The 16985-nt window shown below is 34.5% G+C and overlaps 1 protein-coding gene across 5 annotated transcripts in view; it reads left to right on the top strand.

Annotated features, from left to right (window-relative positions):
- SGCZ (sarcoglycan zeta) overlaps positions 1 to 16985 on the top strand; it is a 531956-nt gene that overhangs the window by 469736 nt on the left and 45235 nt on the right. For 3 of the 5 annotated variants that reach the window (XM_074304815.1, XM_074304814.1, XM_074304816.1), the window contains exons 4-5: positions 412 to 513; positions 16695 to 16782. In XM_074304815.1, the coding sequence (XP_074160916.1) occupies positions 412 to 513; positions 16695 to 16782 (190 nt within the window). The remainder of the gene's footprint in view (positions 1 to 411; positions 514 to 16694; positions 16783 to 16985) is intronic. The other 2 variants (XM_074304818.1, XM_074304819.1) reach the window with 1 other exon arrangement.

The raw sequence follows: 16985 nt of genomic DNA, 5'->3' as shown, positions 1-16985 counted from the left end.
AGGCAGAATTACAATGCATGTCTTTATGACTACATGTCCAATGTCCTATCCACCTTATCAACTAGCTTTCTACATAAAGATTTGCTTCTATTTTAGATATAACCCCCTTTTTAATCCCCTCTTTTAATTGGGTGGCAATTATCATTACCTGATTTTTCTATAAACACATAGCTGTATCCTTGATGGAGACTAGAAAATGACCCAGACCCTCTGATCATGTATACTTCCCCCTGGAATTCTCTATCTATGTGAAACATGGCCTATTTTTCACTCAATAGATTTGTTCTTTCCTCTTAATCCTGCCCTAAATTATCTGAGCTCCATGCTTTCTTTCAACTATCATGCAATTATGTTGATGGATATTCATTCTGTAGTCATCTCTAAAAGTGAAATATATTTCATTGCTTATAGGATGGGATGGGGAATCTGAGAGTCACCAAGGAAGGAATCCGACTTGAAGGTATATCTGAATTTCTACTTCCATTGTATGTGAAAGAAATCCATTCCCGAAAGGTATGTATGCGGTCAGAGCTATGCCTTCCCCTCACAGGTAGTTAGAATCATTTGCTAGCTTGGTGTTTATTTGTTTTTTTAATAGCAAGGATAACTTTCCTTTGCTTTTCTAATATATACAATCATTTTCTGATAGCATGGTACCTTGCATGTTATGGGTGATTAAAAAATGTGTGTTGCATTCAATTGTGTTGAATTGCCATTAGGTAAAAATATAACACTGGAAAAACTTTGTATATTTCAACTGAACAAAGTTCACTTTTTAGAGAGGCAATGAGTGGTGCTCCCTTCTTGTATTGTAGGAACTAGGTGTATCAGTTAGTCAGTAAGTCAATAAATATTAAGGACCAACTTAAAGTTAACCAAGGACCACCCTAAGCATGGGAATGTGTAATTGTGGGACGTCAGAGCTAAGAATCACCAAAAAAGAAGGGAATATGATCCCCAAGTCCAGGGACAAACCTTCTTCCAAATGCTTTGCAATGAGCAAATTCTTCAACTTGGTAGATTATATCCTAAGCTTTAATAGCCATCCTTTTTTCTACAAGAGACACTGAAAACATTCAATTTTTAAAAAATCAATAATCAAGCAATAAATATTGATAAAGTACCTACTATGTGCCAGATGCTACCCTACATGCTGGAGAGACACATCAAAAAAAAAAAAAAAAAAAAAAAAAAGATCCCTGCTAGGAGGAGCTATATTCTAAAAATCAATTAATAAAAAAATAAAAGTTTCTCTTGCCACATTTCTTCTCTCACTCCCAACAAATCAGTTTTCTGGTGTGACCATATTAACAGAAACCCCCGGAGTGTCATGAATAATATAGTTCTGCAGATGAGAATTCACTCGATTCAAGGTTCTATTGGTTCATTGCTCTGTGATTCATAAGTTAGATCATCATCTTCTACCTCCCAAGTACAGGAATTCAAAGACCAGGGAGAAAAAAAGAATATATTTGTTGCTATTCATTAAGGTGCTAGCACATTGTAATGAAGAGTTTAATCTCCTCACATGGAAAAAAAAAAAACGTTTAACACACACATGTATCTGCATGATTTGAGATGTTATGTGGACAGTGCCCAGAGTTGGAGAATGCTTTTGTTCAAATAAATGAGCCTGAGCTGAAAGTTGTAGATGTGATTTTAACAGAAGGTTCTGGGCTGAGTGCTCCATCCTCTACTGAGCTTGGCGTGTCTGTCAGAACATTTTCTGTGCCACAATCAGGATTATTTCCACATCCTTTGAGCTCTCTGCTGAGCATCAGAAGCAGCATAGCATCCCACTCTAAGATACATGCAGAATACCCTGGTCTGTCACTTCTACTACATTGAATTGCAAGTTTCTGTCAAAGTACAATCTAGTGCTTTCTCCAATACAAGGCCTTTCCTATTCCCTCAAAAGACCACTCTCTCCTTCTCAATACTGTATTGTGCACTCTTTATACTTTCCTCCTTGGTATATATTGCAGTCCCTCAGTGCTGGTTATGCATCGCAAGGAAATGGATTGCTATTTTCACCAAAGTATACCTAGGGCCAAGCACAATTCATATTATATAATAAGTGAGCTCAAAAGATGCTTGCTGATTTATAATATGAAGTGCCATCAATTATTTCAATGAAATTAATGGTCAGTATGATTAACCCCATGTAATTCAATCCCATTGAGACTTTTCCCTGTGTGTTTAAATAGCAATTTTTCCTCTCAGTGAGCAAGCACCTTAATTTGTGAATCCTCCCTCCCTAACTCCCTCCCAACAACACTCCCTCCAAGTGATAACCCTAAACTTAAAATTGTTCCAATATCTTTTTGTTTGTATCATCAGTGTGCTTCTTTAATTTTATTGTCCAGGTGGATCAGTGTAAAGAGCACTGAGCCCAAATGGTTCACAAGCAACACTTTGTATTCATACAATTCAGTTCAATTCAGCAACCATTTGGTTACTAGAAATGCAGAGACATAAAGGTCTTATTCTTAATCCTAAAATATCAATCTCATTTCTTTTCTCTCAGGTCTCTATGGGATAGATTTCATTGTATTTCTGTTATTCTGCTTTTTTATATTATATATTTTGATTTTAAAATTTAAAATTTTAAATTTACAAATTCTGATTTTAAATTGTGCTTTCACTGTATAGTTCTATGTTCTGCAAGATTTCCTTTGAATTCTATTGTTTTTCCCTTAGACTACTTATATTTTTCTTCCTCCCCATTTGTTCCCTTTGGTTTTCTTTCTCTTGTACTCTTCTTCCCTTTTTTGTTTTTTAAATACCATTTACAGTGAGTCTGGCCCTCTTATTTTCCTTTAGTCTTTACACACACACACACACACACACACACACACATACACACACTCAATGTTTTCTCCATTTTCTCATTTGATCTATTTGTATGATTATGCCCACTTTCTTCATAAAGAGTGCATACAATTCTCTATCCTTTCCCATCCTATTTTATTAGACAAGGAACAAACAACATTCTGTTTTGTTTCACATACTAGATATATATATATATATATATATATATATACATATATACATATATGTATGTATGTATATATATGCAGATGACATGTAGTAATCCAATGGCTCCTTTAGTTTCCATTTCTACCTTTTTAATCTATCTCTGTAAAACATACTGTCTGAATGCAACTAAATGGAATGCCCCTGGAAGTTGACTTACCTTATTCTCCACTGGCCACAATTCCATTTTCCACATATGTTCTCTTCCTCTAATCTCAACCCAGGATGACATTTCTATTGAAAGTGTCAATAAATCTTGATTCTCATTCAAAGCTCTATTTGGCAGATGTCACTTTTTACTCATGCCTAAGGCTAATCAAATTGACATTATTTACCTAATCACTCTAAAATCTACTTTTCCTACTTTGGGAATTTTTCTTCTTTCTACCCCTTTCCACTTGTTTTTTGAGCTTACAATATTTTATTGTCTTCATCCTCTACTTCTTAATCTGCCTATACCATCATGCCCTGAAGAAGCTCCCTTCCTCTTCTTTCTATTTGGGACTCCCTTGGTTCTTCCCAGCAAACATCTCTCACAGAATCATGAGGGAAGCTAATACAATCCTACTTTCCTGGTGAGGCTGATGGCTAAGGTTGTTTGAAGCCTATTTCCCAGTCAAGCAGTCAAATAAAAACAAGCAGAGTCTTGTCCATAGCAACATGTGAAAACTGTGTTGACAGAGGGAGCTAGGGAGAGATTATGAGCTATGTTATTCCTGTCAATTATAAGAAAAGACAGGCAGGTTAATGTGACCCTCCAAGTGAGTCCTAGTAGAAAGAAATTGCTGAAGTTGGTCCTGAGACACTGCAAAATCTTTTAAACAGAGTCGGATTAATTTCCTTCTACCTGTATGAAAATTATGTCAAATTTCTCTTCTCTATGAATAACAAAACAGAATGCAAACCAAATTTTAAAATCCTCATCCCTGCAGGCTTTATATATAAGGCTCCATCCTCTTCCCCATATGCATGCCCTCAAGTCTCAACCACAAGCAAATATCTTTTCTCATTTGAAAATCCACACCTAGATCTTGGTAAGGAAACCATATAAGATCAGAGATGGCATTTATAAAGAAACTAGTCTTTTCTTGTTGACCTTTGTGTATTCTGAAATCTATATCTATACATCTATATATCTATAAATATATATATATATATATATATATATATATATATATATATATATAACTGAGTATAGTCAGTATATACATCCTGAGAAAAAAAGCTGTACTTTGATTGAATGAACAAATGAATGGATGAATGAATGGAAACTCACTTATTCAGTATTTTCTATGTGCCAAGCACTTTGATAAAAAAGATCAGTTCCCCTCTGAATTCATCAGTGGTCAGGATTTTAGAGTGATTCACATTTATAATCTGTCACAGATGGTTTTAAACTAACAATCAAAAGTTCTAATATAAATATATTTCTTTTTCCAAAGATAAAACCTAGTAGTAATTCTTTATCTACTATTTTCTATTTGAAATCAAACATACTCAAGAGACTTTGTGCCTGTGTTATAACAGAAATGTCTTTAATGTCCTGGAGATGTGGGAGCCATGCTATTTTGGGGGTTTTGTATTTCCATGACTCCTTGAATCTAGGCTGTGCATCGGTGGACGTGTAGATAAGAGGGCACTGGCATTAGGCATGCAATCAGTGTGTGAGAAATTGCAGCCATGTGATTGATGAGGCTTGCCTATGAGTTATAAGGCATCTCTTCTCCTAATCACTCATCTCTTTCAAATCACTACATTCCCAAGGCTGTTCTCACAATAGTGTGTTGGTGAATGAGCTGCTGACAGTTGATTGCCCTAAGAAGATTTATTGGCTGGTACACTGAATGATACTAAAATTAACTTCAGCAAAAGGAAGATCTGTGTTTGATCTCTTTTACCTTTTGCACATGGACCACATTGGCACTCCAGCAGAAATCCAGGCAATTCTCTCTGTCTGGCACCTATTCATGACCCCATTTAAGTAGTTTTCCCCATCTATCCAAGCTTATGATTGATTTAGAATTTCTCAAAGGCCAAACTTGCTTCTACCTTCCACATTCTTCTTTAAAATGCAGCTTACAGAAATGCAAATTATGTGTCCTGACCATCATCTATAATTGAATAAAGGATGATTTTGGTTTGGGGTTTTATTTTTTGTTGGGTTTTTTTTTGGGGGGGAAGAGATGGTTGCTATTAAATCATCCAGATATATCTTTAAAATCTATCTAAATCCAGCTAAAGCATCTGTTACATACACATACATATAGTATGTAGGCCTCTTAAACCCCCTCCTCACACACACCCAGGGAGCTTAGATTTTCCTTGGAGTGAGCAAAACATAAGAGAAAACAAGAGAATGCACAAAAAAGAGAAAGCAAGGAATGCACAAAATAAATAATATGTAAAATAGTTGTCTGTGAAGGAATATGGGAGGTATCAGGAACTTAGGGCATCAGGAGGGTCTAAATGTAAAGCTTTATGTGCCTGGCACATAGTAATTAATAAATGTTTATTCCTTTCCCCCATAACTAATAGCACTTGATCTGAACTTTGAACGGACCTAGCAATCTAAAGAAGAGGAGATGAACAATTAGAATAACCCAGGATGGAATTCACTGGTCATTTATCTATCTATCTATCTATCTATCTATCTATCTATCTATCTATCTATCATATATATATGTGTGTGTATAATATGTAATATATATATAATATATATACATACATGCATACATATACATACATACATATATACATATATAGTCTTAGGACATAGCATGCAATTCTGATCATTAAGAAATTTCAATTTTGTACTCTGAGCTAGGAGTATATTCACAAAAAACTCCCAACAAACAAAGAAGCTAGATAGATTCCCATGATATATGGCTATATGTTTACATACAGTGGAACCCACATGCTTGTGCTTTTGTTTTATAGATCCTGTAGTCTATAATTCATCTTCATTTGTTTTGGGAGCTCCAAATAATGAGGTAGCCTCATTCCTTATCATGGCTGGCTCCTGTGATTGTTGAAGTGATGCCATTCCATCTCATCTCCTCCAATAGATTGTCCCCTCTGTCAGCCCCACTATTTCACTTTTTTAATGGTTCATTTTCTACTGTCTACAAACATGCCCTTGTGTCCCCATCTTGCAAACACCCTCACTTAATCCTGCCATCCCCACTATTATCCTGTATCTCTTCTGTCTTCTATAGCAGAACTCCTCAAAAAATCTACAATCCTCATCTGCCATAGTACCTCCATTTCCTTTCTTTTCATCTCTTAACTCTTTATACTCTTAATATGCTTGGGGTAGACATCCCCCCTAACTCATGGATAGGTTTGGAGCCTCTGGGTTAGCCCATCTGCCATGATGAAACCATTGTGGATTTGGGGTATAATTAGGGCACATGCTGTAGTTTCTTGGAGGCTCAAGTGAGAGTTGGGTGACAAGTGGACACCAAAGGTGGATGAGCTGCTCTGAAAAGGATTCAACAAGCCCTCACATCCAAGGGGCTCGTCCTCTCTTAACGTGCAAGTGAAGACTTCCCCCAGCAGAATGGGCAAATTAGAACAGTTTGTTCCAAAGCCCATGAAGGCAGCTGGAACAGGTATTATAGAGCACTTAGAGCTTGGTAGACATCAAAGACTCCAAGGTCATCCACTGCATCCCTGACCATTGCTAGTTGTCAACTCTACCAGTCCCCATCTCTCTGCTGACCCACAATGTTGCACCTCCAATTACCTTTCCCTCATCTCAAATTGGATGTCCAGTAAATATTATAAACTCAATGTCCATAGAACTTATTATTCTTTCCCCTAAAACCTCCATCCTCAAATATTTCCTATTATTATAGAGGGCAACACCATTCTCCCAGTCCCTCAGACTGAGAGCCATCCTAGCTTCTTTACTATCTCTCAGTCTTCACATCCAAGCTGTTGATTTCACCTTTCCAACATCTCTCCAATATGTTTCCTTTTCTCATCTCTTAGTGATTGCAATAGCTAAGCATGGGTCTGCCTGCCTTGAATATATTCAAACCCTTCATTCTCTATTCAGCCCCTAGAGTGATTTTCCTAAAATGCAGGTCAGATCATGTTCTTCCCCTACTCAGTAAATTCCAGTGGCTCCCTAGTGCCTTCAGGATCAAATACAAGTTTTCCCCTTACAACTTGCCCTCCTACCTTTCCAATCTTTTTGGCACCTTACTCCCAATCCATCTTAATTTCAATGGCTTTCCTCTGTTAATTCCAAATTAGTCTGTAAATTTGTATATATTTGTTTACATGTTGTCTTCCTCATTAGATTATAAGTTTCTTAAGAAACTGGCTTTTCCTTCTTTTTGTATCCCTAATACTTAGCACATGCCTGACATAGCAGATATTTAATAAATATTTGTAGATTGATTATTGATCGATTCAGCCCCCTAATTACTTTATAATGAAGACTCATTATTTGCCCATATCTTTCTTAACATCCACAAAGACGAGGAATATCATATCATCTGCACAAAGTGATAATTATGTTCCCTCTTTACCTATGCTTATTTCTTCCATTTCTTTTTCTCTTATAGCTTTCCTAGCACTATATTGAATAGAAATGCTGATGATAGAAATCCTTATTCAGAAGACCTCTTATTTGTAATCATTTTTACAGATAATGCTGTTTCTTGATCTTAGATATGTATAAATTACCATTGTGAAAAAATCCATTTATTCTTATGCTTTCTAATATTTTAAAAGGAGGTATTTTATCTTGTCATAAGCTTTCTGTATATGTGTTGATTTTTATTGTTCTCTCTATTAATGTGGTCAATTATGCTTCTAGTTTTCCTAACATTTCTCCTAATTTTCCTATTTCCTAATTTCCTAATATAACTCCACATTATTGATATAAATTTAACATATATTTGTAACATTGAGATATGTTAAGGAAATCTCACTAATATTTTATTTAGAGTTTTTGCACTGATTCAATAATGATATCAGTTTATACTTTTATTTCTGTTTTGACCTTCTGTAGGTGTATAAGTCTATATTTGTGTGATAGAAGGAATTTGGTAGGACTCCTTCTTTTCCATTTTTTTCCTAGCAGTTTTGTAGTACTAGAATTAATTATTCTTTAAATGTTTGCTAGAATTTGTTAGCAAACCATCTGGTTTTGTCTTTTCTCCCTTTGGGAATTCATTTGTGTCTTATTCAACTTCTTATTCTGGGGTCATTTACATTTTCTATTTCTTATTTTGTTAATCTGGGCATTTATATTTTTTGTAAATATTCATTTCATTTGGTTAATCATTTTTATTAGTATATAATTGAGTAAAACAATTTCTAATAATTTATTTTTTCTCCATTAGTTGTGAAGTCATTTCTTTCCATTTTGATACTGGTAATTTGGTTTTCTTTATTTTTTAATAAATCAAATAAAATAATAATTCATCTATTTTATTTTTTGAAAATATAAGTGGCCTTTAGTTAGGGAGTCCTATCTTGTTCAGGGTTGTGCACAATGACTTGTTAAACCCCTTCTCATCCTAAAATTCTGAACTAATTCATTATATTTGCTTCATACCAGCACTTTAAAAGTATCCCTTCCATTAGCCTTTTGGTATGTTCTTTAGACCACAGTTTAATAATCCTTTCAATTCATAGCATCTTAACACCAAAAGCTATCTGACAGATTGTGCAGTTCAATATCTTCATTTTTCAAGTGAGGTCCTAAAAGCAGAAGAGACTAGCTTATAGTTTCACCATTCCTAACAGAATCTGTACTTGAAGTAAATCTTATATTTTTCCTTGTACAAACTTCTTGCCATCAAAGTGAGCCATCATTGTATTTTTCTCTGAAATCAGACTTGAACTTGAGTCCTCCTGATTTCAGAGCTGGTGTTCTATCTACTGCGCCACCTAGCTGCCTTTACCTGTTTTTTTTTTTGTTTGTTTTTAAGAACCACCTATTTAATTGATTTTTTAAAATAGATTTTAGTTTTTATCTGATCAGCTTTTTTATTGTTCAATTTTCTTTACTCTTTGTTAATTTTTAAGTCAAGTTTTTCATTTGGTATTTGTTTTGAAACACACTAAATCATTTGCTGATTTTTTTCACTTGTGTTCTCAACTGATCAGTATTTCATTTTCTCTCTCGTAAAGATATACATGCTAGAAACTAAGGCCTAAATGCTCTAAATTATTAATCATTAGAAAAATGCAAATTAAAACAACTTCCCAGGTACAACCCATACTCATCTGACTAAATAAGTTGACAGAAAAGGAAAGTGCTAAATGTTAGAAGGGCTGTGGGAAAATAACACTGTTGGTGAACCCACAAATTAGTCTGACCATTCTGGAGAACAATATGGAACTATGCCCAAAAAGCCACAAAATTATGCACACCCTTTCACCCAGAAATACTGCTACCATGTCCATAGCCCAAAGAAAACTTTTCTTGAAAAGAGAAAAAACTCATATTACAATAAAATTCAAATTGTTTTATTTTTTTCTGCTTATACATATATGTTAACTTTTTAAATATACATTTCTTTATGAATCATGTTAGGAGAGAAAAATCAGGACAAAAGGGAAAAACCACAGGAGAGAAAAAAAGAACAGAAAAAAGTGAATATAGCATGTGTTGATTTACATTCAATTTCCACAATTCTTTTTTCTGAATGCAGATGTCATTTTCTACCCATGGTTTATTGGAATTGTCTTGGATCACTGAACCACTGAGAAGAACCAAGTCTTTCATAGTTGATCATCACGCAATCTTACTGTTACTCTGTACAATGTATTCCTGGTTCTGCTTGTTTCCCTCAGCTTCAGTTCATGTAAATTTTCCAGGCCTTTCTAAAATCAGCTTGTTCATCATTTTTCATAGAGCAATAATATTCCTTTACTTTCATATTCCACAACTTATTCAGCCATTCCCCAATTGATGGGCATCTACTCATTTTCCAATTCTTTGCTACCACAAAAAGAGCTGCTACAAACATTTTTGCATATGTGGGTCCTTTTCCCTCCTTTATGATTTCTTTTGAATACAGACCCAGTAGTGGCACTGCTGAGTCAAAGGGTATACACAGTTTTATAGCTCTTTGGACATAGTTCCAAATTGCTCTCCAGAATGGTTGGATCATTTCACAACTCCATCAACAATGCATTAGTGTCCCAGTTTCCCCACATACTCTCCAACCATATTTACAATAATATTAATAGCAGGAGGTTGGTTTTTGGTTTTGTTTGTTTTTGTTTTTGTTTTTTTAATGTGATAGCAAAGAATTGGAAACTGAAGGGATGCCCATAAATTGGAGAATAATTTGGGCTTAACAAATTGTGGTATATGAATGTGATGGAATATTATTGTACAGTAAGAAATGATGAAAATGACTTTAAACATACCTTGAAAAACTTGTATAAACTGATGCAAAGTGAAGTAAGCAGCAGTAGCATAATCTACATAGTAACAGAAATATTGTCAAGTTAATAAACTTTGAAAGAATTGATGACTAATCAACACAATCACTCACTCACACATATTCTAAAGGATTTCAAAGAATGAAACCCACCTCTAGATATAGAGCTGATAGACTCAGAGTGCAAATAAAAGCATATTTTCTTCTCTCTTGCTTTTTCTTGCTTTTTTTTTTTTTTTGGATTTCTCACTCTTTTGATATGATCAATTTACTCCACTTGTGTTTATGCATCTCTATAACTTGTTATTTTATGTCACTTCCCTAAGTAATCTTTTATTAATAATAGACTGATGATTTATCCCATCTTACATGTCTCTATTTGTTGTCATTTTGTGGTCTTTTTACCTTAATTTTTGGATACTAGGTAGTTCATGTTCCTTAGGTAAATATAGGTAAAATACCTAAATATCTTAGGTATCATCTGAAGAATGTGTTTAAAAAGATAATCCTGTGTTTTATGGAGAAACTTGGCATCGTTAAAAATATTTCAAATTTTGCCACATGCAATCTAACCCATTGTTTTCTTCTATATACTGGCTATATCAATACATGGAACATTGCAGGATTTCCTAAATGAGACAGATAATCATTCAAAAGATTTTCCTCTTAATTATCATCTCTGGAAATGCTAGGCTATGTTTAACTGGGTGGATACCTTATAGAGCAACATCATGAGTGGGTGAGTGGCTGTGAATGTGTGTGTGTATATGTGTGCGTGCATGCCCATAAGCCTGTGCATGCAAAAGTGCATGCTAAGAGTGGACAATAACTCATCCCAGAATTGGGTACAATTATCTCTCTCATGGAATAAAGGTAATCCTTAATCCACTGGCATTATTCTTGAGTATCAGTGTTTCATAGTATAAAGAGCCTCATCCTATCAGTAAACTTGAATACATTATTTTCTTTCTCTTGGCCTCAGTTTTCCCCTCTAGAAAATAGAAAGTGTGAACTTATAAGATCTTTGGGATTCCTTCCAGCTCTGACATTCTTGGGTCCTGTATTATATTTATTATTATATCCAAATTGAAGTCTCAGTACTGAATCTTTCATTCTATCCCTGGTCCTATGGTTTGTCAGCAATGTAGTTAAATTCAGGTATTACTTATGAGAATCATGCTTTTAAATGCAGGAAATAAAACAGGATTTAAAAGGAAACCATTTATATTAAATCTCAGATTTCAGAATTTTTTAAATTCATGAATCACACATTGATTTTCCAAAGGATGCTCAATGGCTTTGATGAATAGAAAGGAAACATAGTACTATACAACAGTTTGTGAGACTGTTGTGCCTATTCAAATGCTTCTCCCTCTCCCATTTTCAATAAAAATTTAACTTAATGGGGTCTTAAATTCTCTACATCTTTCAATGACTTTCCAGATAATAATTGAATATTGTTTCTAAAAGTTTGTTTGTTCCTTTTAATTTTTTGAATTCACATGTAGATAAAGATTGTGAATAGATGAAAGAATGGTCATATTAGATTGGTAGACATTGACTATCCTTTGTACAGCATCTTTTTTTCTTTTTTATGGTACTAATAAGGTCTGAGATTTCCATCATCACCACTATCCCCATTCCTTTGGTATTTTTCCTTCCTTTATATACTATATGAATTAATCCCTCAATGTCTTTATAATTGCAATGCTTTCAAAATCTTTTCTTTATATTTGATCCAATTTGGCTACTTTTCACAAATTTCTTCTCTTTAGTGCCAATTTTACTATCTAGCCGAGTTTCTCAGGGACTGTGAAATTAGGCTTCAAGTGTGGTAGTTCTATTATCTTTGATAGAGGAAAATTGGTTGAAATGGGTTGTTGGTAGTGGCTTTTTGCAAATGTTTTCTTTTTTTTTTCAGTTTGTAGTTCTCTTTCTATTTTCATCTTAGAATACTCCTAGAGTGAGTTTGTTTGATTATATATCTTGCCAAGCTTTCTTTAGTTTATGTTATTGTTGCTTTTACTTTCTATTTCTTCTTTTTGATTTGTGAGATAACTCTATTCATGACTGACATTGCCCTTTATGAGAGTTTATATACAAATGTAGAGGGCCAGAACTTTGAAGAAGTATACTTGAAACAAGAATATTTACAATGAGGTGTTAACTCAGTGTGATTGTTGAGATGATGGTTCTCTAGTATACATATACTTGGTACTTAGGTTGGTAATGTAATGGTTCTATAGTTCACACATAATCAGTATGCTGTAACGATGTAACTGTAATAGGTTATTAAGGGCTGAGAAGGAATGGAAATGAGACATTCCATTTTTGACCATCCTCTTGGTAGTTCTCCTGCCTTCATTACCTCCACCTAAAGACCAAGGCCCATCAGAAGGACCTCCAGAAAGCTAACCCAAACATTACATACAAACAATTTTTAAGTTTGATGACATTACCTTTTATAACTCTTTCTTCATCTAGCAAATAAGTCAGATATTTCTTCACTTGATCCTTTTGGTCTCCTTATTTTGGTAGTTAAGTTACATTGGTTTAACTTCTAGGTGATATTATAGTGAATATTAATGGCAATTCTACTAATTACTCCTCAATTTTTTTTTGTTTTTTTAAAATAAATTGTTTAAATAAATCAAGAGAGAATCCTTTTTCTTTGTCCATCATATCTTTTTACTTATTCTTTTTAGTTTGTTTTTTTTTTTTAATTTTACAAATTCTGACCTTAGTACAAATGAATACATGATAATTGGATACAGAAAGCTAGGTGACTTAGAAATAATTCACATGTCAGTAATACATCTTTTCTGGTCTGTTAAAATGTAGTCAGTTTCATTCTTTTTAGTATTAGTTGATGCTCTACAGGTCAAGCTCCTAACAAATACATTTTCTTTTTGGTAGTGAAGGAGAAATAATGTTTTCCCAATTATATCTAAGAATTCCTTTTCTAAAGAAAATGTCCATAATATGGAGGTGTGAAATTTCTATTTAATGTTTTTAGTTTCTCTCATCCTTCTCCTGGGTCATACTTTCACATATATTTCTTACTATTCTCACCTATCCCAGTTTGCATTGAAATCACCAAATATCAAGGAAGTTATGTTTATTTTATTTGGAATTTTTTCCCATTGTTGAACCAATTCTACCTTTTTGTATAAATCCAACTTGGCTTTGTATATAATCATTTTATTATGTTATAGAACCCTTTTATCAACATTTTATTCAATGTTTTTGCCTTTGGTATGCTTTTTTTATCCTTTGCTTTATCTCTCCCTGGTTTAGCTACATATTTCACATATGTCTCATAGAAAGAATTTGTTTCTAACCCTTTTTTCATTCTACCCCTTTTTAAAATGATTTATATAAAATTAGAATTAATTTTTATTTGAATGTTTGATTGAATTCACTTTTAAATCCTTCTGAGCCTTCCCCCCTTCCTCTTTCCCACTCTTTGGGAATACAACTATGACTTGTTGAGTTCCTTTTTATGAGATCAGTTTACTTAAAGTCTGTATTTCTCATTCTATTCCTTTGGACATTTTATTTTTTATAACTATTCATCCATTTCTTTTCATTTTCATTTTCAGTCTTATTAGCCTATAATTGTACAAAGCATCAACTTTCTTCACAATCATCTCCCATAACAACTTCCATAACATTCACCTCTATTGTCTATTCACTGGAGAATTCACATTCTTAGCTCAGAATTATTATAATTACTTTGATTCCTCTAGCTGACAACAAAATCTTCAATTTCCCATCTCTCCACATGCTTACTCTTCTAATGCCAATTTTCCTCTCATCATGTGTCCCTTGATTTCTTGGTATTCTCTGTCACCCTCACTTTCCTCCCTGTCCAATTTTGACTATTCCCTATGCCTCAAATGAACTTATAACATCATAGTTTTCATTACTAGGAAATTTCCTGTAGCTTGCCATTATTCTGAGGAAATTTCATAATCTCTCATCCTCTCATCTCCAAGTGGTCAAGTCCCTCCCATCTTTCAAGAAGGCTCAATTCACATGTCATTTATTTCATGAATCCTTTTTTGAGTGCCCCTATTCCTGCAGTTGAATATGACCTCTCCCTTTTCAGATTTCCCATAATACTTTTTGGGACCTTCTGCTTTGTACCATTCCCATCTCCTATTCCATTATCTTCCAATCTGTATGTGTTTGTTTTCATTATTGAAGGATAAACTTCTTAAACGCCAAAAACTCTGGTCAGGTTTCAGCTCTATATGAGGTCTTTCTTGCTCTCCCCTTTATTAGTATTTTCCTTTGAAATCATTTTATATTTGCTTCATTTATTTGGTATATTTGCTTCTCTGTGTACATGTTTCCCCAGAGTAAAACATGACCTCATTGCAGACAGGGATAGTTATATTTTTCCAGCATAGTTTCTGGCACACATGTATTTCTTAATAAAAAAATTTGCCAAATGAAATTAATAAAATAATAATCACTTCATAAATTGAAGGGAAGTACCACAGGCACTCAAGAATCAAGACATCATTTTGATTTTCAGATATCAGATAAAATCACTCTTTCTAAATCAGGGAATAATTCTTAACCTTGGAAACAATTTTGAAGAAATCTCTAAAGCAAAAAACTTGGAAAAATTAATTTCAGATACTTGCTACTATGGCATGGACACTAAAAAGGGATAGAACCTGAGTTTTTGACAGAAGAATCAAATGTTCGAGCTTTAAGGGAGCAGGGAAATCTTTCCCATGATCCATGCTCCCTCCTCCCTTAAAATAGATTTGACTATTGGTAAGTTGATTAGCCATTTCTGACAGTACACAAGAGTGTGGCTCTTTATATTATCTTTCAAGAACTCAGTAAAGGCCACAATTCATCTAAGGATTCTCCTCTTTTATAAGAATGAGCTATTTTTTAATTGTTTCACACACATACACACACACACACACACACACACACACACACACACGACTTGAGCTTGCCATGCAGAGGAAAAAAAGGTTGAATGCAGACTCTTTAAGCAGAAAAATAATGACAACAAAGCCCCTATCCCACATCTTCTACAAGACAGGTGGTATCTGCTTATAATTAGGCTACAACCCTGAAATGAATTCATTAAGTTAGATCTCATGTCAACATTGACCATTTAGGGATAAGTGATTGAGTTCATGTTAAAGTCTTACAGTAAGTTACAGACCTCAGTAAATGTCCTGGGAGAGATCATGAACTAGGAACAGGGTTCCTGACTCCAACTTTGGAGATTCCTTTTCTTATTTGTATTTCAGATGACTAGATGTGGGAAGGAAACTAGAATCTAAAGAAGGGTTCTTAAAGGGAAAAAACTGAGGTTCAGCCCAGTAAGGTTAAGCAACTCCTAAGTAAGATTATATTACAGCAGGGCCAAGATAGTCCTTGAGTTAGTTTGTTATAGTTGTTGTTTGTGTTTGTTCATAAATTCTGCTTTTTGTGCTGAAGTGCTTCATTAAATCAGGCATTTCCTCGAGACATTTACATGTATACCATGGGCTGAAAATAGTGGAAGGATCCATGTCTTCTGTTCCTAAGAGCATCTAGCACAGTGATGGGCAGAATCAACCATAAATACTAACCAAATTAAATGGAATTGTTTCTAAAATTTCTAGATTTCCGATTGTCCCTCCAGAATCATTATCCCACATTAGGAAGTTTTACTGTTCTTTGTCCAGACCTTCTCTGCTACCAATTATTCTTCCCTCACCCTTCATGTAAACATGCAAACAAAAATGGGGGCTCCTTTTCTACATCACAATCCACCCACATTTCACTGGTACCATTATACTTCACTGCAACTGACTATTATGGGACCTTCTCTTCGTCATCATTTCTAACCTCATGGTTCACACAGTTGGAAATGCCCACTTCAAAAAGGCAAAGACAAACTGTTCAGCAGTTTGTAAGCACTTACTGCATGTGGAACTTTGTGCCAGGCACTGGGGGGGAGGGGGGAACAAGCATATAGAGGAAATAAAGGCTCTGCCCTTTCTTTCTGGAGATTTTGATTTAATGGAAGAAAAATAAATGAGAAGATGCCTTTTCTGAGCTTGTGGCCTTAGAGGTGCTTTAATTCTTTATGTTACTTTGCATGAGTCTAAGATAAAGGATGTTCTCCATAACATATCAGACTTTGCCCTACTTAGTAAAGGTTGATATTATGAGCATACTTGGACTTGGATTTCATTTTTCACATACTTTCTGCATATTTCCTAGGACAGCCCATTGGTCTTACAGTCTGACAGGAATGTTACCCTGAATGCCCGGAATGCCCAGGGACAACTCACTGGCCAACTGACTGTAGGTGAGTACACGTGCCCATGAAGACCTCTCTGGCTTTTGTTCTCATCTTTCTAGAATGTTTGCTTAAATCAGAAAAAAAATTAGCAAATGGGATAGGTGTGCTATGTCCCAGATTTGTGACCCAAGTAAAGTAGACTGGTATAGATGAGACCAGATTGGGAATTACTTCACCATTAAACATTTTTCCTTTTGGGGCAGCTAGTT

The sequence above is a fragment of the Sminthopsis crassicaudata genome, chromosome 3 (genome assembly GCF_048593235.1).
Source record: "Sminthopsis crassicaudata isolate SCR6 chromosome 3, ASM4859323v1, whole genome shotgun sequence".
Classification (NCBI taxonomy): Eukaryota; Metazoa; Chordata; class Mammalia; order Dasyuromorphia; family Dasyuridae; genus Sminthopsis; species Sminthopsis crassicaudata.
This window is presented reverse-complemented; position numbering and strand designations above follow the sequence as displayed.